The following is a 25,572-nucleotide window of genomic DNA, read 5'->3' as shown; positions in this document are numbered from 1 at the left end:
AGAGAAAGTTCAAGTAGTATATATAAATTGAGACAGCTGGGGGAAAAAAAATCACAGATTTTCTGTACTAAAAAATGCTATTAAATTTTAATCCCAAATCAGTCTAAAAAGCCAAAATTAAAAGAAATGAGAAACCAAATCCCTCCCCCTGCCCCCAAAATGGTTTTGGGGCCATTAAACTTTTTTTTTTTTTTTTTTTTTTAATTTTGACCCCACTGCTAGGGTGCCTCCTCTTGACTGCTCTGAGGATTAGCTCTTTCCAGATCCAATGCTTCCTTCTGCCACTCATTTGCTCACCCTCTATGTGCAATTCAGTATGCTCTCCCTTCGTGTCTTAGTCTTCCAGCCAAGTCACTATTGTCCTCCCCTTCCAGGGTTTCAAATTCCTATCAGATGACTGTCCCAGGCAGTCTTCTGCTCCACTGCCCAGTGTGCGTGTTGTCCCCAACAGTTAGTAGGGGAACCCAGGCTACGTTCCAGCCCAGGGACCCTACAACCAAGATCTGCACTATCCCAAGCCTTGCTACTAGTTCACCTACATCAGGCTTTCTCCACCCTCCTCTGGTAGACCCTTCGCTCATGGACAGCACTCCAAGGCTTCTAGTTTCCCTCTTTCCACCAGTAGAGCATGGCTGCATGCCTCACACTGTAGCCCCCTCTGGCCTCAGCTTCCAGCTTTTATACCAGCTCAGCCTGTTCCTCTCCAGCTGGGCTCCATCTTCTATTAGGGCTAGCCTAGCCAGCTTAGTTCTCCCCAAGTGCAGCCTATTAGGTTAGTTAGTCCTTTCCCAGCAGAGGCGTAGCGAGCGCCCTCCGTACCCTCCGACCGGAGGGGGCCCTGCAAGGAAGGGGGCCCCTAAAAGTGGCAAAATAAATACCGCATTCCAGTTTCTGCATTGTAAGAATGCAGGACATATGTTCGGAGGGGGCCACCGTTCGGAGGGGGCCATGTTCTTTGTTGCTACGGCCCTGTTTCCAGCTACCTTAATACTTTCAGTGAGGGGTGGAGTGAACACCCCATCACTGTATATGAAACCTTTCAAAATGAAGTCATTTTGAAACAAAACAAAAAAAATCCAAAAATTTAAAAGCTTTTTTTTTTTTGTCTAAACAAAAATTGTCAAAGTGGATACAATTTTACAAAAAAAAAAAAAAATTATTGGTCAACTCTAAACAACATTTTTTGACTGAAAACTGTTTTGATTAAAATTTTCCAATCACCTCTATGCACAAGAGGGAAAAATACATTTTTCACACTGGCAAAGTTCACACACTCTCCAGCATCCAATATTTGAATTTCATGACCTGACCTGCCTAGTAGCTCCCAATACCTGGGGGCTCATACCACAGAGTTAATGTCATGTGGAAATCTAATATTTGAACAAGATTACCCAAAATATAGAACCAAAGGAAAAATGATGCAACCATAGTAAATGCTGCCAGTTGTCTTCTCTCAATATATCATACTCACTGAAAAAGATGAGATTCATACCGTCAGCCATGGGCCAGCTCCTTAGCTGATATAAATCAATGTAACTCCATTGAAGTCAATGACCCTACACAGATTTTGCGCCAGCTGAGGATCTGGCCCTATGCCTCTCTTCAAGGTGAAATTACATCAGGGATGTAGACTACAGCACGAGTGCCATCTTTGGACAAATTGCCGAATAATAAATTCCATTTCTTATGAGGAGATGTATGATATTGCTCTATCATTACAGTGTTTAATTTTTATAACAGAATGACAAGTATTGTAATTATATTTTCATATTCATGAAATAGTCAAAAAGTAGGTGTACAGGGAGAAAAAAGAAAAAGATTTAAGATGAGGCAATACTGATTACAATGTATTCCTCTTCAAGTTGTATATGTCCTGGATAAGATGTTATACACTTTGCTAAAGATAATACATGATACTTCTATGGCTATATATTATATATTCATAGGTAAGGCTATGATTTTGTAATGGATATTCTTAGTAAAAGTCAGGACAGGTCATGGGCAATGAACAAAAATACACAGAAGCTGTGATCTGTCTCTGACTTTTACTAAAAACATCCTTGACAAAATGGGGAGGGAGGGAGGTCCAGCACCCTGCCCCACTGCATACAGTGGCAGGGAGCTGCAGTCCCTCACCCTACCCAGTGGCTGGGAGGGGGGTATCCCCTCTGCCCACAGGGGCTCGAGAGCACCGGGGAATCCCACGTCGCACTGCAGGACTGGAAGCTGGGGGGACAGCTAGGAGCTGTGTGGGGTCCCCCGCTGCCACAGCAGCTGGGCTACTGCGGGGCCCTAATGTCACAGAGGTCACAGAAAGTCACGGAATCCGTGACCTCCATTACATACATGTAGTCTTATTCATAGGGCAGACCCTCAGATGATGTAAATTGTCTTCAATGGAGCTAAGACAGTTTGCACCTGCTGAAGATCTGCCCTATAATTCTGAGTATGTGGCCATATTGATTGCCCAGCCTAGAATTTGAAAATACTTTAGAATTAAATGTATTTAATTTCAAATACATTTGAAACTTGGGTTCTCTAAATGGCAAATGTGTACACACTAAATAATTACCTAAAGTTCTCCAATACACATAGTTTAACACCTCAGGGAAAAAAGTCACTTTACATACCCAAAAGTGGCCAGTGATCTGCAACATACAAAAACCAGACCTCCCCTACCTCAATCCTATTGGCAAACACTAATGAAAACAAAAATAAAGGAATAAGAGATCCCACTCGTTTGACACAGTGCAGATTTTCCTGCTGTATGAAAGTACTCCCCTCTTCCACTTGCAGTTTATGAAGATGGTGCATGCCTGTGTGTGTAAATCAAGAGGGAAGAGGAATAGGTAGAGTGGGGGTTCTCATGACCCCAGGAGGGGGGGCCAAAGCCTGAGACTGCCTGAGCCCCCACTGTCCTGGGTGGGGGGACTAAAGCCCAGGGATTCAGCACCTGGCAGGGGGCCTGCAATCTGAGCCCCACCACACAGGGCTGAAGCCTTCGGTCTTCAGCTTTGGTCCCGGGTGATGGGGCTCACGCTTTGGCCCCGGGCCCCAGCAAGTCTAACGCCAACCTTGGTGACCCCATTAAAATGGGGGTGTGACCCACTTTTGGGTCCAGAATCACAGTTTGAGAACCGTTGGGCTTGAGGAACCAAGCAGGAAAGGCAACATAATAGCCTAGATAAGGAACTTCCTAAAACACACACAAGCCAGGTTTAGAACTGTGAAGAGATGACTCTTCAGCCCCAACCTTGGTGAGACAGCTCCTTTGCCAAGGCTGGAAAGAGAATCAAAGACAACACTAAAACATTAGAGGAGCCCAGGGCCTAGCCCGGGGGTTTAAAGGAGTGGGCAGAGACTGCCCAGGAAAGTGCCACCAAAACATTGACCAGGCTGACCAGGGAACACACAGACAGACAGAGGGAGCATGTTCTGAGCAGGAGAGTGTTTCTCCCTAGCCAGAGGTTGAGGTTAGCTGGGCTGAAGAGAACTTGCAGAAGCTGGCAAGGAAAGATTAGAGTACAAGTAAGATATATAAGGCTTTACATGGTACTTTCAGTGAATAAATAAATAAATAATGCTTTGTTTTGAAGACCCTTTTTTTTTTTGAGCCACTCTAATCAAATTGGTGGTCACAGCTCCCCACAGTGAAAGAGCTTACAAGTGCCAAATGCAGTTGGGCCTGTTGCATTAACATGGTTGATAAATAGGAGCGGACACCTAAAGACCCAGTTCCAGAGTGGTTGGACCATGTGGTTCTGCCCAGAAAGGTACAGGAAGCCATGCCCGTCATCTAAGAAGGACTAAAAGGGGTCTAAAGTGCAGTTCATAACCATGACAGAAAGCACACAACCAATCTTTGTGTAACGGTTTAATAATAATATTTCTTAATTATGCATCTGTTTTTCTTAAGGAATTTAAAATCATGCAGTGACTTCAGTGGGAATTTGGGTTGCAGAAAGATGGTGAACTTGATCCCACTGCACAGGGCCTGGAAAAGCCAGACTCAAATAATAGAACAAGAATAAGTGAAAGTGCCTAGGGGGTGAGATCCCACAGCTCCAATCCAATGTAGGATGAAGTGCTTGCATAACTGAGTCAGAGTTTAAGGTGGTTTCAAAAAATCATATTTATTCCTTGGTTTGAAAGATTTTGGTTCAACAGTTTTTAAACAAACTTCAAAAAGTGTGCAGCAAAATATTTGGAGCATAGCATCTTAGTCTGCAGTGGTATGCAAAATGTTAAGTTTTACCATAATGTTTACTTCAGTTATACAATAGAAGTTTTTCCTCATTAGCACTTCACAGTAAAGCAGGGAACCTTAAAAAAGGAAACATTTACCTTACCATGATATAAGCACCTCATCAATGTATTGCATTCTAGGTGATAAGGTATTTTTTTCAAGCCTCTCATTGTACAACTATTGGAAACCTCTGAAGGGAAACATTAGTGCCATCCTTTTCCCTTAAGAAAAGGGCCTTCTAATATATTCCAAATTGCTACAGCACAAGATTTTTTTTCATAAAACAACAACAACAAAAATAGAGCTGATGATAATACAGCAGAGTATCCCCATTACTGGGTGAAAGGAAGTTACAGTAGATGGAGGCTGAACACACGGAGTACAGCTACACTGCAATAAGAGAGCCTTGGCACAGCTGTGGCTGGCCCTGGCTAGCTGACTCAGGTTTATGGGACTTGGGCTGAGGGGCTGTAATTTGCAATGTAGACACACATTCAGGCTCAGACTGAAGCCCGGGCTCTGAAACCCCATGATGGGGATGGGTCTCAGAGACCAGGCTCCAGCCCACTCCCAAAATATCTACACTGCAATTTTTAGCCCGTGCCCCCAGCCCAAGTCAGCTGACCCAGGCTCCGAGACTCGGTGCTACAGGTTTCTTATTGTAGTGTAGACAAACCCACAGTCTAAAGTAGACAAAGCAAGACCATTCTTAAAAAAAAAAAAAAAAAAAAAAAAGAATGTCAAGCATCATTGGATTTTTTTCTATTTGTAAAAGGATTTTTGTATTTCATAAATAAGTGGAAAAATTACTAAAACATTTTGTTATATAGTACATAGTATAAAAAGGCATTGAAGTGTTTTCCAGCTGCCATTTAAACACTAGATGCAACCGTGTAGGAGTAAGTATTTGGAGGTGGCTTTGCACTCTGATTATTACAGTTGTCCCAGCATGGCAGAGCTGCCACCAACAGAAGAAGTCCACCCAGCAGAACACAAAGTCCACTAAAGCAGAATGCAATGTCATATGTCTGTGTCCAGTCATAAAACCAACCTGAAAAAGAAAAAAACTTAGATCAATGATATACAATTACTGAACATACAGCAGAAATGTATTGAGAATCATCATATTTGAATTCACAACAAAATGTAACATTACAACATTATATACTAAACCATAAAACATGCAAACTAACAAATGTAATCTAAAAACTGTTTAGCACAACATGTAATATTTCATCATTTTTATATTCCCCTTACATTAGTCTAATCAGCTGTAGAGAAATGTGATTGTAACTTTCTAAATATTTTAATTTCATCATTCTACTATCATCACAACTAACTAGAAAGGACTTCAGTGTAAATGCATTTAATTTGGTACTGAACAGAATCTATAACAATTAGAATTTGACATCACTTAACCCAATATCTTACCAACAATTGGTGGTCCAAGGCTATTTCCAAGTCCAGCAAAGAACATTAATATCCCATATGCATGTGCCAGTTTCTCAATTCCCACAGTCTTTGTGGTTACATATGGAAAAATTGACCAATTCCCAGTGAGAAAACCTAAAATTCCAGAAAGTACTGCCAACATAATGTAACTTTTGGCAAATGGAATTGCAACCAAGGCCACGCCAGTCATTATTAAGGTAATTACATATAGGTATAAAGTATTAATCCATTTAAAATCTGCCAGTACTCCTAAAACAAGTTTACCAACTGCAGTCATAATCCCTATAATGGAGATAAGAGGCATAACATATTCTTCTTCACTAATGTTTGAACTTCTTGCTACATCTTCCATAAGCAGTGAAGGAGGAAATCCACCAATGTCAAAAAGTAAGATGGCAATAAAAAGTGATGAGAATACTTTGTTTTTAAACAGAAACAACGTTTCTTCCCAGTAGTTTAAATACAGTTGCCATTTCTTCTTGGCAAGCTGTTTGCAAAAGTATGTTTGTTCTACAACTTTCTGTTTATAAGTGTCTGTCTCTTTTGCATGTATTGATATTAATCCATTCTTATTTAAAATGCTGTCCTGTTTGCAATCACGACTGGACATATTATTCACACTTTTTTCTTCATTGTAGCCCTTTTCTAGGATGCTTGTATTTTCTTCAACATTTTCTTTCTCGTAGTAAATCAAGTATTGATCTGGAACTTTTTCTAGGCATGATTTTTCTGGCAAAGGGGAATCAGATAACTCCAAAGGTCTCATTAGACTGCCACATGCTAGTATATTTAGAGATAATGCACCAACTATTAGCAAACATCCATCTAGTCCATATAGCTCAATGAGTTCTCTTTGTAATGCTGCGTATATAAAAAGTCCAACACTTGAACCTAGAAAAGGAAAAGGAAATAAGATCAGTGTAAGTTATTTCATGAGGTTACCTCAGTTCTCCAATAGCAAGCTTTAATATTAAAGAGACTGTGAACTACAACTGACAGATAAGGTCTTTCAAGGAAATTGCCCTATTATATTAAGTGTATGTATTATCGTGGGCTGGGATTGTATGAAAGATACAAAATCTGGAAATTATAAAGTATATACTGAAAATGTGTCAGACAAGTATGGACTTTTAGGACAATAAGTGTTAAGTAGACTTCCTGGGGAATCCCTAGGAAGAGGTTAATGAAAATTACCCAAATTCCCACTATGCAAATAAATTACCATGAAGAGAGTCTTTGTCTGCTGATTACCTGTTACAGAAGGCCATGACCAAAGCCCGAGCTCTATAAATAAATGGCTGCTCTGGACAGCCATTGTGCTAGTTCTGGATTTAAGATAAATATGAACCTGTAACCATGCAGAAAACCCAGTTATGGGTTTTGAGGGAATAAAACCTACCAGAGCCCTAGGCTGGAGTGGGGGGTGACCTCTGCTAAACTTTATCATATATGTAGGTTCTTTTCTTGTTTTAATAGGTCTTCTCTGTAATGTTTTTACCTTAAGAATGAATGTGCTTACTTAGAAGGAACTGTGTGATAACTTATATTGTGGGCAATACACTGGTCACAGCCATCAGAGACAAAGCAAAGCACAGGTACTGGCCTGTTTAGGCAGCCTGGCTTGCTAGGGATATCAGAGTGTAAATCCAGGGAGTTGTGCCTTTTGAAGTTAAATTTTCTTTTTTTGAATCTATGCTTGTAGTGAATGAAAACCCTTGCCATTTCAATTTATCTAAAAAAAAAAAAAAAAACATACTGGGAGTAATCACGTCAACAAGGATTAATACAAGTCAAAATATCAATATGAATAAAGTATGAAATGAATGACTAAAAGGGTGTCATCAACTTGAAATACAGTAAAAAGCAACAGTGTTTTTTAAAAAATGAATAAGGACTCAGCATAAGCACACCAGGTGCCCATCTTTCTCAGAATTTTTCTCTGGGGTTTTGCAGAAGGAACAGGAGGCTGGAGCCAGACGGGTTCTATAGCGCAGCGTGGCCAGTGGTGCCGTCCACAAGCATGAATATTCAAAGGCAACATTCACAAATAACTGCCAAGCAATCGTTTTATACAGCCTTACCACAATAACTATTTTATACGAAATCTTCAAGCCAAATTCAGCCCTTGGTTTAAGTGAATGCAGCTTCACTGCTGTCAATGGCGTTCCAACTACTTATACAGTATTGAATCTGGTTGTTTGAATAAAGTTAATGGGACGTTGTCATGTAAATTTGTTATAATATGGTGGAGAAAGTCTACCAATTTCTAAATTGGGGGGGGGGGGGTTAAATTCTACATAGTTATGACATAAATCTGAACAATTTTTTATTGTACCACATTGGGAAAAATTTAGACATAAAAAAATTCACAGAATTATTCGGTCTTCCACACATGACATGATCACCAAAAACAACCACAACTTTGACAAAATTAAAAAATAGTATGGATCAGATCATGCCCTGCCACAGTAAGACACTGAGGTGGGATAGTATTTAGACTCTATGCAGCAGGACTCCACACCTGGTCAAAACTGCTCCAGAAGGGGACTCAGAGAAAAAGATAATGCAACCCACAGGGCCAGAGGTGGGACAATGTGCACTCTCAACTACACCCTGCTCTGCCCACTCCCATGCTGGCCTACTCGGTCTACAACCCCTTATCTGTAAGGATGATGGACAATTCCAGGAGACCAGAGGATGGATGGGACAGCACTGTGAAGGAGGCTGAGCCAAACTGTCTCAAGAGATCCACACTCGGTGGATCCCTTCCATGTAAATATTTAAGTAGCTTGGTTTGGGCTGTTGACTTCAAGCTTTAAAAAAAAAAAAAAATTAAACTTTTCAGTGTCCTTTTAAAAGTCAAAACCAACAATGTCTAGAAAATGTTTCTTTTAAATTACAGCTTTGCTAATTGTCCCCTAATAAGCTTATAGAAACAGCAATTCTAATTATAAACAAAGGGCTACATTTTATTCTAGAGCATCATTTTTGTTATTTTGCATTACCATTCACAGCTATATAGACTGCTAACAACTACTGACCCAAATTTTGGCTTTGTTAAAGATATTTTTGACTAATCCTTTCTGATTCTTAATTAGTCACTAATATCAGCAGTAAGCAGTTTAGGACAAATAATTTATAAACTAGAGATTTGTAATATTTTAAAAACATACCTGTTGAAATCAAACCAAGTGCAAGGCCTCTGCGTTTATCAAAATACTGACAGGTGATGGTTACTGTTGCTGTATATAATAAGCCACAGCCAAGCCCTAATAAATATAGGAAGTTTATCAAAGCATAAGGCATCCTGTATAACTATACATAGTTTACCTTTTTTTAGAAAATTCAAGAACTAGCTAATACTTGACAACATTCAATTAAAACATGTAGAGCAGTATCATTAATGAATATAATTAAAGATTGGATGTGAAGGATCAACCTATAAATAAAATCTTAGGTCTACATTCTTGTTTCCCTCAAGTTACCTTTATGGTTTGTTTTTCCTTACATCAGATAAATTTTTATAAATATGAATAACAGGAGTACTTGTGGCACCTTAGAGACTAACAAATTTATTAGAGCATAAGCTTTCGTGGGCTACAACCCACTTCTTCGGATGCATATAGAGTGAAACATATATTGAGGAGATATATATACACACATACAGAGAGCATGAACAGGTGGGAGTTGTCTTACCAAGTCTGAGAGGCCAATTAAGTAAGAGAAAAAAAACTTTTGAAGTGATAATCAAGATAGCCCAGTTGTACTGGGTTATCTTGATTATCACTTCAAAAGTTTTTTTTCTCTTACTTAATTGGCCTCTCAGACTTGGTAAGACAACTCCCACCTGTTCATGCTCTCTGTATGTGTGTATATATATCTCCTCAATATATGTTTCACTCTATATGCATCCGAAGAAGTGGGTTGTAGCCCACGAAAGCTTATGCTCTAATAAATTTGTTAGTCTCTAAGGTGCCACAAGTACTCCTGTTATTTTTGCGGATACAGACTAACATGGCTGCTACTCTGAAACCTATAAATATGAATTTATCTTTCTATCTAGATTTAAAAACAGAAACAAAAAAACAAACCACCAGACTTCTGAATTTTAAAGACTTACTTTCAAAGCACAAGCAATACTTTTTAATCACATGGCATAAATTCAGTTGGTCTGTACCTCCAGATCCAACAAATTGCAAAGACCAATAATGCTCTTTGTATATTTTCTTAGTCTAGATCACAACTACCTTAATTTTGGACATACATAGCCAGACTGTCTAAAGCTACTCCTGCCATTTTTTAAACGATAAAGTCATTTTTCAAGACTATTACAATAAAAGGAGCCTAAATGTGAAACTTCAATATTAATCTTCCTGTTTTCCATATGAATCACATACTCTACCAATTACTACTGCTTCACTGGCTTCCATCCAAACAGCTGTAATGACGGATTTTCCACATTACTGGGATGGCTAATTGTGTGCCAGGTCGTTTAAGATTACAATACTAATCCAACCATTATCAAATAGGAATGCTTCCTTCCTTTGTTTTACTCTACATCAGACTATTTCAAACAGAGTGGCTGGTTGCTAGCTAGTTGGAATACTGCAATTTCGTGTATCAGTGTAACTTCAATTCAGTTACATGAAGAAAACATAAGATAACTATTTGCTAATGATTTCTGGTTTGTTAACTAAAATTAATAAACAACTATTCCTTCTACTACATGATTCCTTATAAGCTTTTATTCTTACAAATTTACAACTTCACAGCTATGGGAGAGAACTTGAAGAAAGTAGGGTAATAGACAATCTCCGCCTTCTTCCACTACCAATCAGCAATATCAAGGAAAGGTAATAACACATTAGTTTTGAGACTAATCTTCTGAGGAGTCCTCAAAAGCCTTCATACTCCTTGTATTTGACAGTATTGTAACACAATCCATTAATTCTTAAAATAAACAGTTCTTTATACCTGGATAACTAAGGCCCCAATCCTGCAACTGCAAATGTGCAGCAGACCCCTGTGCCCACACATAGCCCTAAAGTAAGAACTGCTTGCATGAGTAAGCATTTACGGAATCTGGTCCTTATTCTGAAAATAACAGACTTTATACAAATTCAACATTTAGTTTCTGAATGATTAGTCTCAATATGAACAACAATGAAATTTCTTACCAACAATAATTCCATATGAAAAAAACAGAAAATATATATTCGGTGCAAAACTGCTCATCATCAGGCCCCCAGCCACCATAAAGCCACTGAAGATTGTCACAGGTCTTGCTCCAAAAGAAGACACACATGCACTACAGACAGGACCTACAGCAAAGGTGAGGGAAGAGAAGAAAGAAAATAGCTTTTAAATATCAGTCCCAGTAAAAAAGAACTCAAAGGTTTTTTTCCAATAATATATTTGGTGTAGTTCTTAAAAATTGTTCAGGATCCCAGTGGTATTATAGTCTTCAATACAATACATCATAAATCTACAATGTTACATTGCATTTGCATGTATTATACATTCTTGACAAGTTTCACTCAAACAGTACTGAATGATACCGGAAAAATATGAACATTCTATTTTACATCTTTAATGATATTTTAGAAAAGCCTGGTGCTATAATCATAAAACAACATAGGATAACATTTAAAAACGTCAAGCTGGTTTGTTTTGTTTTTTTTACAGTGTTGTTGTAGCCATGTTGGTTCCAGGATATTAGAGACAAGCTTTTGTGCTACACAGAGCTCTTCTTAGGGTCCTGAAGGGCTTGTCTCTTTCACCAACAGAAGTTGTTCCAGTAAAAGATATTATCTTACCTTGTCTCTCTATTATTAATTTTTCCTTACATTCATGGCAACAGTGCCATCTGGTGCTTACACTAAGAAAACATCTACTCTAAATTACCTTTCCCCCAAATCTTTCAGGAAATGAAAGACTCACTACAAATAGACTATTTTGATAAGAGAGTGTTGTAAAAAGCTTTTCTGATGTTTATTTTAAAACCGGCATAACATGAGGGATTTAGTGTAGACCACAGCTGTGGGGCATTGTAGCTGAATTAGTCTAGAACAGTGATCAGGAAGCATAGAGGAGCTCTTTTTTCATTAATTTAAAAAATAATATAGTAAGTAGAACATTAAAGTAGAGGGAGTTAAAAATCAGATACATGAGTAAGCTGCTGTCTGTTACAGGCAGGGAAATACAGAATGCAAAACAGAGTCATATGCAAGTATCTGAAATAATTCCTAGTGGCATCACCATACACCTCTAATACGTCCCACTAAATAAGCCTCCTTTTCCCACGCGTCTCCCTCATCTTTCCCGTAGAAGATGAGGCTACAGAACAGAGCTTTTTTTTTTTTTTTTTTTTTTTATTAAATGAGAGGCAGGGGCTGGCACAGTTCAGGGAAACTGCACTGGCCTTTTCCTTCTATGGCTCAGCAAGGGCAACCACTTTAGGCTCCTGGTTTCTCGGCTGTCACCTTTCTTGGGTAGAGACACACATCTCTCCCTGACCAGGGTTTATCCAGGCAGCACAGTTCCCTGCTGAATGAAATTCACCAGCAAGCCAGACTGTGCTTTGCTTTCTCATCAGAGGCTACAAAACAGGTTAATTCCCCATAGTTGTAAGTTACCACACGGCTCTTTCTAAGTCAGCACATTTATTCTTAAGGTGAAAGCATTACAAAGAAAACATATTAAAAGCAATAAAAAGAACCTGCATGTGTGATCATAAGCTTACCAGAGTAATAATAATACTTGTAACTAGCAGCGGCCTTGAGCTGCAAAATTCAAACTCATATCTGAAATTCCTAAGTTTGGAAGTCTTCCGAACCAGGTTTTTAGACTGGCAAGTTTTAGAGCCAGTTGCCGTTTGAGAAGATCAAACTTCAGAGTTAAAGGATATTTGGATCTGGCCCATATCTAATTGCAATTCTCTAGAAGTACTATATAGAAGATGGCAGTATGGTAGATTACTACTGTACTAGATGACATTTGTCAAGTTGGTCATGCTTATGTTAAGGGAAAACATGAGAAATTCCCAGAAGATGGGCATTAAGGCAAGGTGGGTAACATAAGGTAAACAGCAGTTGCAAATTAGTGAAGGTGGGAACTGGGAATGTGAGACAGGCTTTTAGTACGGTTAGCAGCAGTACTGGCACAGGCACAAGCAGTTCTGGGAAGGAGGCTGGGATGGAGTACAGATCTGGCAGCTGAAGGGAACCATAGGTCAAGTGAAAAGCAGGTCAGAGCTTTTGCTTCTAAAGAAGTTGTTAGTTTTAGGAAACTTCAAGGTGGTTTACATTAGGGCTCTAGTGAAGGAAACCAGAAGGTTTCTGGAGGCTGGTTATTTTGATTTTAGAAGAGGTAAGAAAGCTAGTTGGAAGTTCAACCTTGCTGCTTGTCAAGGGGAAAGGCAACAATCAGCATATTGTGAGGATGAAAGTTCTGCAGTGCAATTAGTGAGGGCAAGTGCTTGAAGTGTTAGGTTGCTGGTGATTCTTGAAATTAATTACTAGACTGGCAAATTAAAATTGGTATGTTTCTTAAAACCACAAGATTTAAAAACAAAACTACACAGGATGTCTGTGTGTTACATAAGAAGTTCTGCTACACTAAAAACATTAGGCAGTGATAATTCCATTGAGAAGAGGAATCTGCACTCTTTTTCATTCTCTATTTCTTGGTCAGTATACTGTGAACAAGAGAAACAGCACTTCCTTTTTCTTCCTCCTCTTTTTATGAAGGGAATCTCCAAATTTCAGGACATCCTTCTTACAAAACTTTCCAGTATGGCTTGGTGGGTCAGTGGCAATTCAACAAGTTACCAAGCAGGGGATCAGAGTTGAAGGAGTAAGCTTGGCCCTTTGCTCCCATGCCAGCAAGAAGTCAAAACATGCAACACTGTGCAAAGTGCTGCCTCATCCTACTCCCTCATAATCTGTTATCTCCTTTGGACCCCATCATGAGCAGCTTTGATAGGGTCCAGAAAGAGCCACATCCAACCTGCTCCACTGAAATATGTTTCATTCCAAAATAGGGTTGAAGGTGAGGAACGAAACCAATGGTGGAGGAACAGAGACCATTGTTGCCCCTTCCTCCCCACTCCCCCAAGGAAAAAACATCCCATAGCTGTGTTATCAATGCATTATCTTGCTTCCTTGTGACAAAGATATGTGGCATTCCAGTGATGAACCTATTTACCAGCAGAAGGAATGCCAGAGTAGCTATTTAAAAGGGACCCCAAGGCTCTTGCTGAAAACAGACGCTCACATTGGGAGACATAACTTCTTCTTTATAAATTCCCTCTGCCACCCCTCACTCAAAAGAGGGTCCAAAAATAAAACTGACAGTTACTGTACTCAGACCTCATACGGACGTCCATAGCTCAGAATGTCTGCCTCTCTCTCCCAGTAAGTCGACATCCTGTCTCAAAGGACCCAATACCTTTGACTCTAACTTTATGGGATCCTGAACAAGGAGATTTTAATAGAAGCATGATATTCTCTAAAAATAATTCAAATACTATAGGCAGGGCCGGCTCCAGGTTTTTTGCCGCTCCAAGCAAAAAAACACAAAAAACACAACAAACAAACAAACGGAGTGCCGTCTGTTGAAAAGTGCCGCCCCAAGCACATGCTTGGAATGTTGGTGCCTAGAGCCGGCCCTGACTATAGGCTTCCAGGAAATCATTTATCTCAAAAACTTAGTACAGGAAAAGAAAGTGAAGCCTGAAGATACAGACATGTCAAATATTCTACAATTTCTGCAAGATGCTGTGGCCCTAGGTTTAGGAGCCTATTCCTTAAAGGTCCATTTTTCAGGAGTGTTCTAAATTTATATGCTGAATCTTTTAATACTTCACATTCCCAAATTCTCACATTTCAGAGAGCAGTTAAACTGGTCAATCTCCTAGATTATCTAGCTTTCTGGAATGGGATTTAAACTTGGTTTTTATGGGCTTCTTCCTTTTCTATCTTCAAGGCCTTGCACATAAGATATCTACTTTCTTTCAATAAAAATATGATTTCTGGTAGCCATTATCTTTGACAGGAGAGTTCCAGAGATAACAGTACTCTCCATGGAAGAATCACACAGCAGCCTTCACCAAAATAAAATAATTCTCAGACAAACTCATTCCTTCAGTAAAGTAATCTCTCCATGGTTCTTAAGAAGTAATTACTTCCTCATGTTTGCTAAACATCTGCAAGACAATCTCTGGCATAAGCTTGATGTCAGAAGATTTATAAATATCTGCCTCACACACAAATAAGAAAATGTTCCTCACTTTTTATTTCTTTCCATCCAAATTATTAAGGACCTTAAATCACCTATAGCTAACTCTAGGGCAAAAAGCCACATCAGAGATCTGCAAGGCAGCCATGTGGCCATCAAGCTCCACCTTCACAAGACACTACTACTTAGATCTTTTGACCACTGTGGACACATTCTTTGCAAGGCAGATGCTTCAGTCCAGGCGTCCCTAGACAATTCTTCTTCTTCACGGGCATCAGGGCTTCACCCTGCTTTGCGGACCATCAGTACTAACATCTCCCTCACTTCACTTTCTCAAATTGTTATTTCTTGTTTGTGATGATTTAGCCGAAATCAGGGTGGATAAAAATCAATGATTTTTTTTTTAAATCGGATTTTTTTGATAAAATGTTTTGAGGTAAAAACCTATGTAAAGATATCTTAATTAAAACGATCTTTGAGCTATAATGTATCTCATCATGGAATAGGGATGATAAATTCTAATTATATAGTATGAGACAATATATTCATGTAATGTTTAAGAAAAGTTTTGTAAATGAGTTCCAATCGTTCATGGATTAGGGACCCAATCTTATGGGGTTCCAGGGGCTTCTGTATAGAAAGATTAGCCTAAATAACCTATCTACCCAATGGGACTCGGTGCGCAATCTAGAAGATACCACCAGAGATGCTGAGTTTTGAGTTTTCTCAAACAGTGGATTTGTCTCCAGAGATAACATGCTTGTTAACAGCAAAAATGTTTTTAAATAAATAAATAATATATAGAGGTGAGAAATAACAGACCTCAACCCTATTTGTCCCTCTGCACATTTGTGTACACAGAGTCAATCCCTTACCTCTGTCTAAAATAGGATGATCAGACAGCAAGTGTGAAAAATCGGGACAGGGGGTGGGGGTTAATAGGAGCCTATATAAGAAAAAGACCCCAAAATCAGAACATCTGGTCACCCTACTCTAAAAGGGCAACGTTTCAAAAAGTTCAATGAATAGAAGATTGTTGGGGGCGGAATAGATCTGGACAAGGAGAAGAAGTCTGGGGATAAATGTGAGAAGGGAGAACCAGGCAGTAGAAACTAAAGTGAAACTATTTGAGCAGCATATTCCAGAAGTCTTGAGGTCTTTCTGAGTGTAGCCTTCACTGATTTGAGATCTACCATACCATTCTCTCACTAGAAGGGAAAACCTATAATTGCAGCAGGCTGTAAAAGAGACCCAGTTTGGGAATATTTTAATGAAGTTCCTCTACCATGCGTGCAAAGTGCAACAAAGAAATGCAAGGCCTGGTGCCCGAATGAAACAACATCATGAGAAGTGTTCCCTCTCAGTAGGAAGCCATGTTGAAGATGATGAAAGGAACATGTCTGAACATGAAGGATCTTCAGGTTGGTAAACTTTTTTATTTCATACTTCTTTCTTAAGGACTGCCTGTTTTCCTTCTGGACTATTCTTGAATTCTCATGTTTAAGCAAAAAATATAGTTGTTACTCTATGGTACTATCATTTTAGATGCAGTTGTGATAACAAATAAATAGCTGAAATAGGCAGATCTTCCTTTTACGATTTCACCTTTAAAGTAGTACTGAGTGTCAGTGAATGCAATGAGTAATACTAAATGAGCAGTATGGTAATAATAATTAAATAACTCCATTGACTTATTTTGTTTCGGAGAATCCATCCTCAACATACAGGATTCTGAAGACTATCCAACTTCAAGATCACCATCATTTTCTATAGTTTCAGAGTTATCTGCCAATGATAGTGTTTCAGTCACATCATGTATGTCACGTAGCCACTGTATATCACCTGTAGCACAAAGAAAAAAAATCTCCATCCCTCCAGAAACAACGATAGATAAGTTTGTGATAAGAACCAGCAGATTACAAAAAGAGGTAATTGATGAAAAAACTGCCCAGTTTGTTTATGCAACAAACTCTCCTTTCCGTATGATTGAGAACCCACACTTCATTAACATGGTTCAGTCATTAAGACCAGGATACAGTCCACCCATCAGAGCAGATGTCTCAGGCAAATTGCTGGATAAAGTGTATGAAAGAGAAATTGAGCAGCTCCCATTGGCCTGGAGCAGCGAACCGCGGCCACTGGGAGCCGCAATTGGCCGAACCTGCAGACGCGGCAGGTACACAAACCAGCCCGGCCCGCCAGGGGCTTTCCCTGCACAAGCAGCAGAACAAGTTTGGGAACCACTGCTCTAGAGGGTAAAATTGTTAACCTGAGTCTTGATGGATGGAGCAATGTCCACAATGATCCTGTTGTATGTGCTTGTGTGACAACCGAAGAAGGGAATGTCTTCCTTACAGAAACAATTGATACATCAGGAAATGCACACACAGCAGAATACTTACAAGAAGTAGCAGTAAAAGCTATAACAAACTGTGAAAAAAAATTCAAATGTCTAGTACGCAACTTGGTCACAAACAATGCTGCAAATGTATCCAAGATGAGAAGAAATTTAGAAGAGAGTGAAGGGAGTCCCAAGCTAATAACTTACGGTTGCAGTGCTCATTTGAAGCACCTCCTGGCCAAAGACTTCAGTGTTCTAGAAATAAAGGATAATGTTGTTGAAATTGCAAAATACTTCCATAACAACCACTTTGCAGCAGCTGCTCTGAAAAACGTGGGAGGAACCAAGCTAACTCTCCCACAAGATGTGCGATGGAACTCAGTAGTGGACTGTTTTGAGCACTATATCACAAACTGGTCTAATCTGATGACAGTTTGTGAACAAAATTGTGAAAAAAAATAGATGGCACTGTCACAGCCAAAGTTCTCAACATTGGGCATAAGAGAAATGTTGAACACATGCAGAGTACCCTGAAGCCTATTTCTGTAGCCTTGAACAAAATGCAGGGAAATAGCTGTTTTATTGCTGATACTGTTGAAATCTGGAAGGAACTGAGTGAGATCTTAAAAAGAGAAATATGCAATGACCGAGTTAAATTACAAGCATTAAAAAAAATGAATGGGACAAGCACCATCTCCAGCTCATTTTCTTACAAATATTCTCAATACTCGGTACCAGGGTCAAACCTTAACTGCTGAAGAAGAGGAGTTGGCTATGACATGGACATCCAGCAATCATCCCTCCATAATGTCAACTATAATAAACTTCAGAGCTAAGGGTGAACCACTCAAGAAATATATGTTTGCTGATGATGTTTTAAAGAAAGTCACACCAGTGAACTGGGGGAAGTCACTTAAGCACTTGGATTCAGAGACTGTTGAAGTGATAATCTCACTTTTTTAAGAGCAGTAGCTTCTTCTGCCAGTGTAGAAAGAATATTTTCTTCCTTTGGACTAATTCATTCCAAATTGCAAAATCGTTTGGGACCTGAAAAAGCAGGAAACTGTGTTTTTCTTTTCCAGATTATGAACAAACAGGAAAATGAAGGTGAAAATGATTGAGTTAGGTGCAGAAGCCAATATTTTAAGTTTCTCATGTTGACCTAGCTGACAGTCAATTTAATTTTTGTTGTTGTTTTTTTAAATATTTCATTTAACTATTTTAGTTAAAAATAATTTTAACAAAAACAAACTTGATTTTAAAAAACTTGAATGTTTAACTAAATTCAAAAATTCATATGCTTGTTTTGTTAAAATATTATATGTTTGCTGTTGAAGAAAAAAATCCAGAATACATAATGTTTAGTTAAATAAAACAATTTAAATGTCTGTCTGGTGATGTTCTCCTCCTAATACAGCCTGGCAAGAAAATCCTCCAAATATTAATGACTAACCTGTTGAATTAGAGATATTTATGAAGTCATTGGGAGGCGAACTATCTTGGTAAATGAAATAACCAAACAATCATTCATTTTCTGATATAGCTGTAAAACTAATCTGAAAAGTTTTCAAAATAAATCACTTTAAAAATGTATAGTGTGTACCTTCTAAAAATGAAGCCTACGTCTCTCTCTGAGTTGTGAAGAATATGTATTAAGGTTATAACAACCAACAAGAATGCACTTTTATGTAGAAATCCATCATTAAATTGAGTCTTCCTGACTAGTGATTTAAATCATGATTTAAATCAATTTGATTTAATTAAATCCACCCTGGAAGAAATGATATGAGAAAGATTTTTTCCCCATTCTTTCTTTAATGAAGATAGTAATCAATCTGACCCACCCTAGTAATTAATACCTGCTTGAACCTGTTTAATGAGGATGCAGTGCCAGCATGGTATCTAGCCAGCTTATGCAAAAGTTAAGCCATTTTTATCTCTAGTGAGACTTTTGCATATTAAGATGTTTCTCTGGAACTAACAGGTCTCTACAGCTTTGAAAGAACACTTCCAAATGCTTCCTCTTGGGTAAGCACATCAGTTCCAGAAGCCCTTTCACACTGGAAAGCAACCTACTTGTGACCAATTAATAGACTTTTCATTCAAAACCTATTTGAAAAGAATCTGTTAATCTTAAAATGACAAAACTTTGGGCCAAGTTCTGTTCTCAGATGTCCATTTATAGCTTCCACTGACTACAATTGGAGCTGTATACATGCAAGATTTGGCCTTAAATCTGTACTCATTGAAAGATGTTTTACAAAATAAAAATTGTAAAAATATGATGTGAAATTTAACACAATGGTAAAGTTATGTACTTTATACCTCAAACCACTAAGAGCATTCCACACAAGTTTACCTTGATTTAATTTTTATTGTTTTTTAAAGCAACTTTATAGTCTCCTTATTCCTCTTCCACATTAAAAAAAAAATATATATTCTAGTTGTCTCTGGCACTGCAGGATGCTGTGGTGTCATCTATAAAATGCTACAATGCAACATTGAACAGGCTCAGCTATTGGGTGGGGTTTTTTTGTTTGTTTTGGGGGAGGAGTGAGATTGGTTTATTTTAGTATATTGCATGGTTCTGATTTAATTTTAGTTTGTATACCAAGTGCATATTAAAATTTCAAAGTGTTTTCTTTAAAAGAGGGGTGAGGCATTTAGGAACATAATTAAAATTCTCATTTTTAAACAGACATTCACAATACCCTAAATTGCTAGAACTGGGCAAAAATGACATTTTGCCCCCCTTACGGAGATTAATATATTATATCCCTGTCAGTCAACTGAATTCAAAAACAAGAGTAATTTCCTTCTGCATTTCCTTCAGCTATAAAAATAAACATGCACAGAATTAACAATAGCTTTATTGCAAGGTTTGAGTGTCACATTTAAATATAGAAGATTTTATAAACCCTTTTCTTGACTTGCCCACAATTTCTAAGCTGAGCATGAAAAGGGAGGTTATGACTAAACTATGTAATGATGCCACAAAAAGAAAGACTCCCTTATTTTAACAATACTGACATGAGACATTGCCTTAACGATGTTTTCAGGATTATAGTTGAGATGGCACAAGTGGGAAACTAGGCTAATGTGAAATTCACCTCAATAAAGAGGGTGCTGCACAAGGCCCAAAGTGGTACTTGATTCCCAGTTCAGCTCTTTACATGAGTCTCATGAAATGTGCAGGGCCTTGTACTGATCCTCTGTAATGAGGTGAAGGAGTTAAAACTCACCATAATCAGCAGGTCTGAAATTTAGATTTTTGAAAACACTGAAACTATGAGAAAAAAAGAATACATGGATATTGCTCTTTAAAAATACTTGTTTCTTGTGCCAGTCTGAAAAACACACACATTCTTATCTCATTTACATTGGTGTACTACAATCTCTAAATTTTGCCCTCAGATATATACTAGGAATGCCCATTTTTTGCCAGCTTAATCCAGGAACAGATTTTGACCCCTAGTGTTCTGTTAAATCATTGATTCAAATGATTTAACATTTTGCCTAATCAAAACTGATTACGAGTTTATTGTCAGGTCCTGACAAGGTACAAGAAACTACCTTTTTTCAGACTACAAAAGTAATCATCTCATCCGATATTATGCCCAACAGACATGAGTGTAAGTCTGCTCTGTCCCAGCAAGCCATGACACTTTAGGACTTCAGGAGCATTCTAATTCTTCCTTTTTATAAGTTATGGCCTTTTCTGGAAAATATTTATATGCAGTCTGAATGACCAGTGGAAAATGCCAAGGCACTGGGATTTCAATTTCTGGAACACTGGGGTAAACAATTTGTTTTCAATCAAATATTTGTGAATACTGCACTTTGTAAAGCTCTTATTATTATATGTTCAAAGTATAAAATATAAGAAGGGCCATTAAGCAGGCAGCGTTCTCTTCCTGCTCTGAAAAGAGTAAACACACTCAGAATACCGATAAACAGGGGTTTGGTTTGGTTTTTTTAAAGAATTAAATGTTAAAAGAGTACTAGATTATTCAATGGTAAAGTGCATTACAAGATCTCTTTCCCATTTATTTTATGATGTCACAGAAATTTCAACTTTCTGTAAAATGTAGTACTGGTGATTTGTTTTGTACCGAGTTAGAGGGATTAAAGGGTTTAATAGCTGGCAGGAAATGAGGGAAGGATTAGACAGATGTAAAAGGAAGTTGGGGCTTTTCTCACAGAGGAGGGTTTGGCTGATGGTGATAGTGAGTCACGTAGCTTTGATCACTGAGGTAAAGGTAGAAAGAACATTTCTCTCATTTACTCCCCTCACAGAAGTTTCATTTAGGCCTCAATCCTTCAACACACTGAGCAGCTCCCAGGAGAAGCTGAACACACCTAAGGCCAATATTTAAGCACCACTGGCATTCACAAAACCACTGCTCAGCTGCCACCTAAGCCTGGAAGCGCCTGAAGTTTCCACTGGTAAAGTCCCATAGGAGCCTAAATTTTTGCCACTGGGCCGGGACATAGCCACCTAAATTCTGACAGCACTGAGTTGCTCAGCACTTAACTCGTGCCAAAACCCCAGCAGGATTCACAAGCTAGGTGTCTCTCCTACCCTGATTAGCTTGCCTGCAGGGCTGGATCCAGTAGGCATGCTCTGAGCACACTTAACATGAAAGATGGGGGAAGGAGGTAGAGGGGCCCTCTTTTACCCAATAGTCCAGAGGGTTAGAGCACTCACTCAGGGTATGGGATATTGGGGTTCAAATCCCTATGTGCCTGATGTGGAACAGAGATTCAAATCTAGGTCTTACCCAACCTCGGTGAGTGCCTAGTTACTGAGCTATAGAGTCATTCTCACCATCTCTCTCTGGCCCCAGGAATATTTAATTATACAAAGTGGAACAGCTTCAACACCAGGAGAGGCTGGGTGAGCCCCTCCCCTTAATATCCTATAGCGCAGTGATCAGGGCACTCTCCTGGGAGATCAGAGACCTGGGTACAATTCCCACCTCCACATCAGACAGAGAAAAGATTTTAACTTAGTCTGCCATATCCTAGGTGAATGCACTGACCAGGGGGCTCTTGAATAAAGGGGTGGGGGAGAGATGGATACCACTGCCACTTCCTCCTCCTCTCTACACAAAGAACATAAGCCAGGCCAGTCCCTCACTTCTGGAGAGGGTTCACGGCTGTGAATCCCAAGTAGAGAGAAGTACCTCCCTCTGACCCAGATTTAGGCCACATCTCTTCTCCTCAGCCTTTCTTTCTGGCTAGTTTAGGCAGCTCCCCACTCAGCATGCTGGCTTCTATTCATCCCTTTTTTAAGGGCCTAATTCTTCCCAGGCACTGTATGGGGAGCTTTGGCACCTAACTTAGTGTTAGGAGTTCTACTACGCAGCAGGGTACCTAACCTAATACAAGTTAGCCATAACATCAAGCACTACAAAGCATACATCCCACTTATGAATCTAGCCCTGAAAGTGCAAGACCCTTATTACAAATAATCACACTTGGTTACAGAACTTATTTCTTCCTTCTTTCTTGCAAAGGAGGCTTTGCTCAGAGTTTTGCTGTCACAGACAGATATGATTGTTTGCATGAAGTGGAATCTGCTGATGGAAATAATGAAGATTTGCCTTGGATATATTGTGCAAAAGTAACAGTTTCTATGTATGAATCTTTGGATAGTGAAAACTAGCAGTTACACAGCTCTCTAATCAGTGTTCAGTATTAAGGTCAAACAGCAGCACTGTTATTTCACCTAGGGTTACCATTCGTCCGGATTCCCCCGGACATGTCCGGCTTTTAGAGTTAAAAATAGCGTCCGGGGAGAATCTGTAAATGTCCGGACTTCCCCCCCCATGCAGAGCGCACGCTGCTGACAGGGCAGCCGGCCGGATGGTGCCACTCACATGGGGCTCCGACAGCCAGAGAGAGCCCCTCCTCCTCTCCCCTGCAGCTGAGATCACTTCCTCCCTCCCTCCCTGCATTCGCAAATCACCAGCCGGCAGTTCGCACCGGCAGTCTGGAGCTCCTCCCCCTGCTCCTCCTCCCCGGCACGCTGGTCTGAGCGGCAGGGTAAAGGGGCCAGGGGGTTGGAGAAGGGGCAGGGAGGTTCTGGAGGGGGCAGTCAAGAGACAGGGAGCGGGGGAGGGGCTTTCTGGGGGTGGGGGTGTGGATAAGGTTTTGGGCAGTCAGGGTACAGGTAGGGGGTAGGGTCCTAGGGGGGGCAATTAGGGTGGGGGTCTCAGGAGGGGGCAGTTAGGGGACAAGGAACAGGGAGGCTTAGGGAGGGGGTGGGGTTCTGGAGGGCAGTTAGGAGCAGGGGTCCCAGGAGGGGTAGTCAGGGGACAAGGAGCGGGGGGGGGGGTTTGGGAGTTCTGGGGGGGGCTGTCAGGGGGCAGGGGTGGGGAGAGGGATCGGAGCAGTCAGGGGACAGGGAGCAGAGGGGTTTAGATGGGTCAGGAGTTCTGGGGGGGCTGTCAGGGGGTGGGGGTGTGGATAAGGGTTGGGGCAGTCAGGGGACAGGTAGGGGGTAGAGTCCTAGGGGGCCAGTTAGGATGGGGGGAGGGTCTCAGGAGGGGGCAGTCAGGGAACAAGGAGCAGGGAGGCTTAGGTAGGGGGTGGAGTCCTGGGGGGCAGTTAGGGGACAAGGAGCAGGGGGAGGGTTTGGGGTTCTGAGGGGGGCGGGAAGTGGGAGGGAGTGGAAGGGGCAGGGGCGGGGCTAGGGCAGGACAGGGGCGGGGCTCCTCCCGTCCTCTTTTTTTGCTTGCTGAAATATGGTAACCCTATTTCACCTATAGACATCCCAGAAAATATTCTATCACACAAGATCCAGCTGTTCCTCTTGGGATGATGCACTCCTTATTGAAGAAAGACTTCCCATTACTGAAGTTACTGCAGTCATTTATATATGCCTTTTCCGACTTCAGTGGGAGTTTTTCCTTGAGTAAAGAAAGTGGAACTGAACCCTTGGCCTCCTCCAACTGGTGGTTTCATACCTCAAGCTAGAAAAATGACTAACTAGTTTCTTAACTGATCTCTCCTTGTGATCCAACAAATCAAGATAATGGTGATTTGTTCTCCTTTCAGCAAAACAACAAATGAAAGTGCCATGCCCCTCTCAAGCTCTTATTTTTTGTTAACAGTATAAATTAGGATTCACAGAAGCAGTTTCTCTCAGCTATTTTTAGTTTGCTAAAGTAATAGTTATTTTGGATTTATCCTTAGGACAACAACATTATTAGTGGCAGGTTGCTTTTTGTTAAACTGACATTGTACTGTTTTGCATTTTACTTTTTTAATGCACAACAATGTAGTTATGAATATAATGCCATTAACCACGTTGCATTAAGACAAAATACAGTATGAAAGTCCTTTCTAGATTCCCATTCTTAAATTAATCATTTAGTGCATTTTAAAAGCATAAATAGATGTAACAGCTATTAAAATATGAAGAAAGCATGTCATTTACAAACATATATTGCTTCTAGACTTACTGGCAAGCAATCCAACTCCACTTGCAAGGGATCCAATCCAAGCAGTCTTTCCTTTCCCTTCTCCAAAAGTATCCAGCCATTCTAGATACAAGACTCCAACTGCTAACGGAGACCCATAACAGAAGAACTGAGTAAAGAAGGAAACAAGGACAATCACCCAGCCCCATCCACCATCTGGCGACTTCAGCAATACCATTTTCTAGTGCCGGCTCTGTACAAAGCAGAGAACAAACAAAACATACAACTGAAAATATGAATTAGTCCAACATTTCTCAAATGTGGCCACCATGGCTTTATGTGGCCACCAGGGGCTTTTCATGTGGCCACGACAGCCTCCTGGGTGGTGATGAGGAGAGGCAAAGCATAGGCCCCTCCCCGTGCCTTCTTCTTGCTCCTGGATGCACTGCCCTGCACCGCCTCTGGAGAGAGGTGGGGCACAACACTGCAGGAGAAAGGTGACTTCTTGACCCACACTGGGAGGAGGGGGTTTGGGTGGCAGGCTCCAGCGATGGGACTTCAGGAACCTGACCACGCAGCCCCGGGGTCCGACCGTGGGGCAGCAGTTGTTGACCCACCCGCCCCCTGCCCCCGGCCATGTGGCCCTGGACTCCAGCTGCGGGGCTTCAGCCTCCAGCCCCTGGTTCCAGCTGCATGGCAGCAGGTGCTGGCTCCTGGCTCCAGTAGCAGGTGCTGGCCACAGGCACCGACCCCCAGCCCCAGGGCAGCGGGCTCCAAGCATGGGGCTTTGGGCACCAACTCCTGGGTCTGGCCACAGAGTTTCATTTGGCCTCTGGCTCCCCAGTTCCGGCCATGCAGCGGCAGGCGCT

The 25,572-nt window shown here is 40.4% G+C and overlaps 1 protein-coding gene across 1 annotated transcript; it reads right to left on the bottom strand.

The window, feature by feature from the left end:
* Positions 1 to 5,118: 5,118 nt before the first annotated feature.
* SLC16A9 (solute carrier family 16 member 9) lies at positions 5,119 to 24,941 on the bottom strand. The gene is made up of 5 exons (XM_065408632.1): positions 24,746 to 24,941; positions 10,876 to 11,019; positions 8,872 to 8,967; positions 5,678 to 6,589; positions 5,119 to 5,297 (listed from the first exon to the last, which is right to left on the bottom strand). Exons 1-5 carry the CDS (start codon positions 24,939 to 24,941, stop codon positions 5,119 to 5,121), a joined length of 1,527 nt encoding a protein of 508 aa, XP_065264704.1.
* Positions 24,942 to 25,572: the final 631 nt, after the last annotated feature.

This window comes from Emys orbicularis, chromosome 7, assembly GCF_028017835.1.
Source record: "Emys orbicularis isolate rEmyOrb1 chromosome 7, rEmyOrb1.hap1, whole genome shotgun sequence".
Classification (NCBI taxonomy): Eukaryota; Metazoa; Chordata; order Testudines; family Emydidae; genus Emys; species Emys orbicularis.
This window is presented reverse-complemented; position numbering and strand designations above follow the sequence as displayed.

What these genes read in the sequence shown, in the direction of transcription:
- SLC16A9 (XM_065408632.1), bottom strand. Translation starts at nt 24,941, where the DNA reads ATGGTATTGCTGAAGTCGCCAGATGGTGGATGGGGCTGGGTGATTGTC. An exon ending in TGGAGTTGGATTGCTTGCCA is followed by an intron (nt 11,020 to 24,745) that starts GTAAGTCTAGAA and finishes CCTTTGCTGTAG; the next exon opens with GTCCTGTCTGTAGTGCATGT. An exon ending in ACTTGGTTTGATTTCAACAG is followed by an intron (nt 6,590 to 8,871) that starts GTATGTTTTTAA and finishes TTCCTTTTCTAG; the next exon opens with GTTCAAGTGTTGGACTTTTT.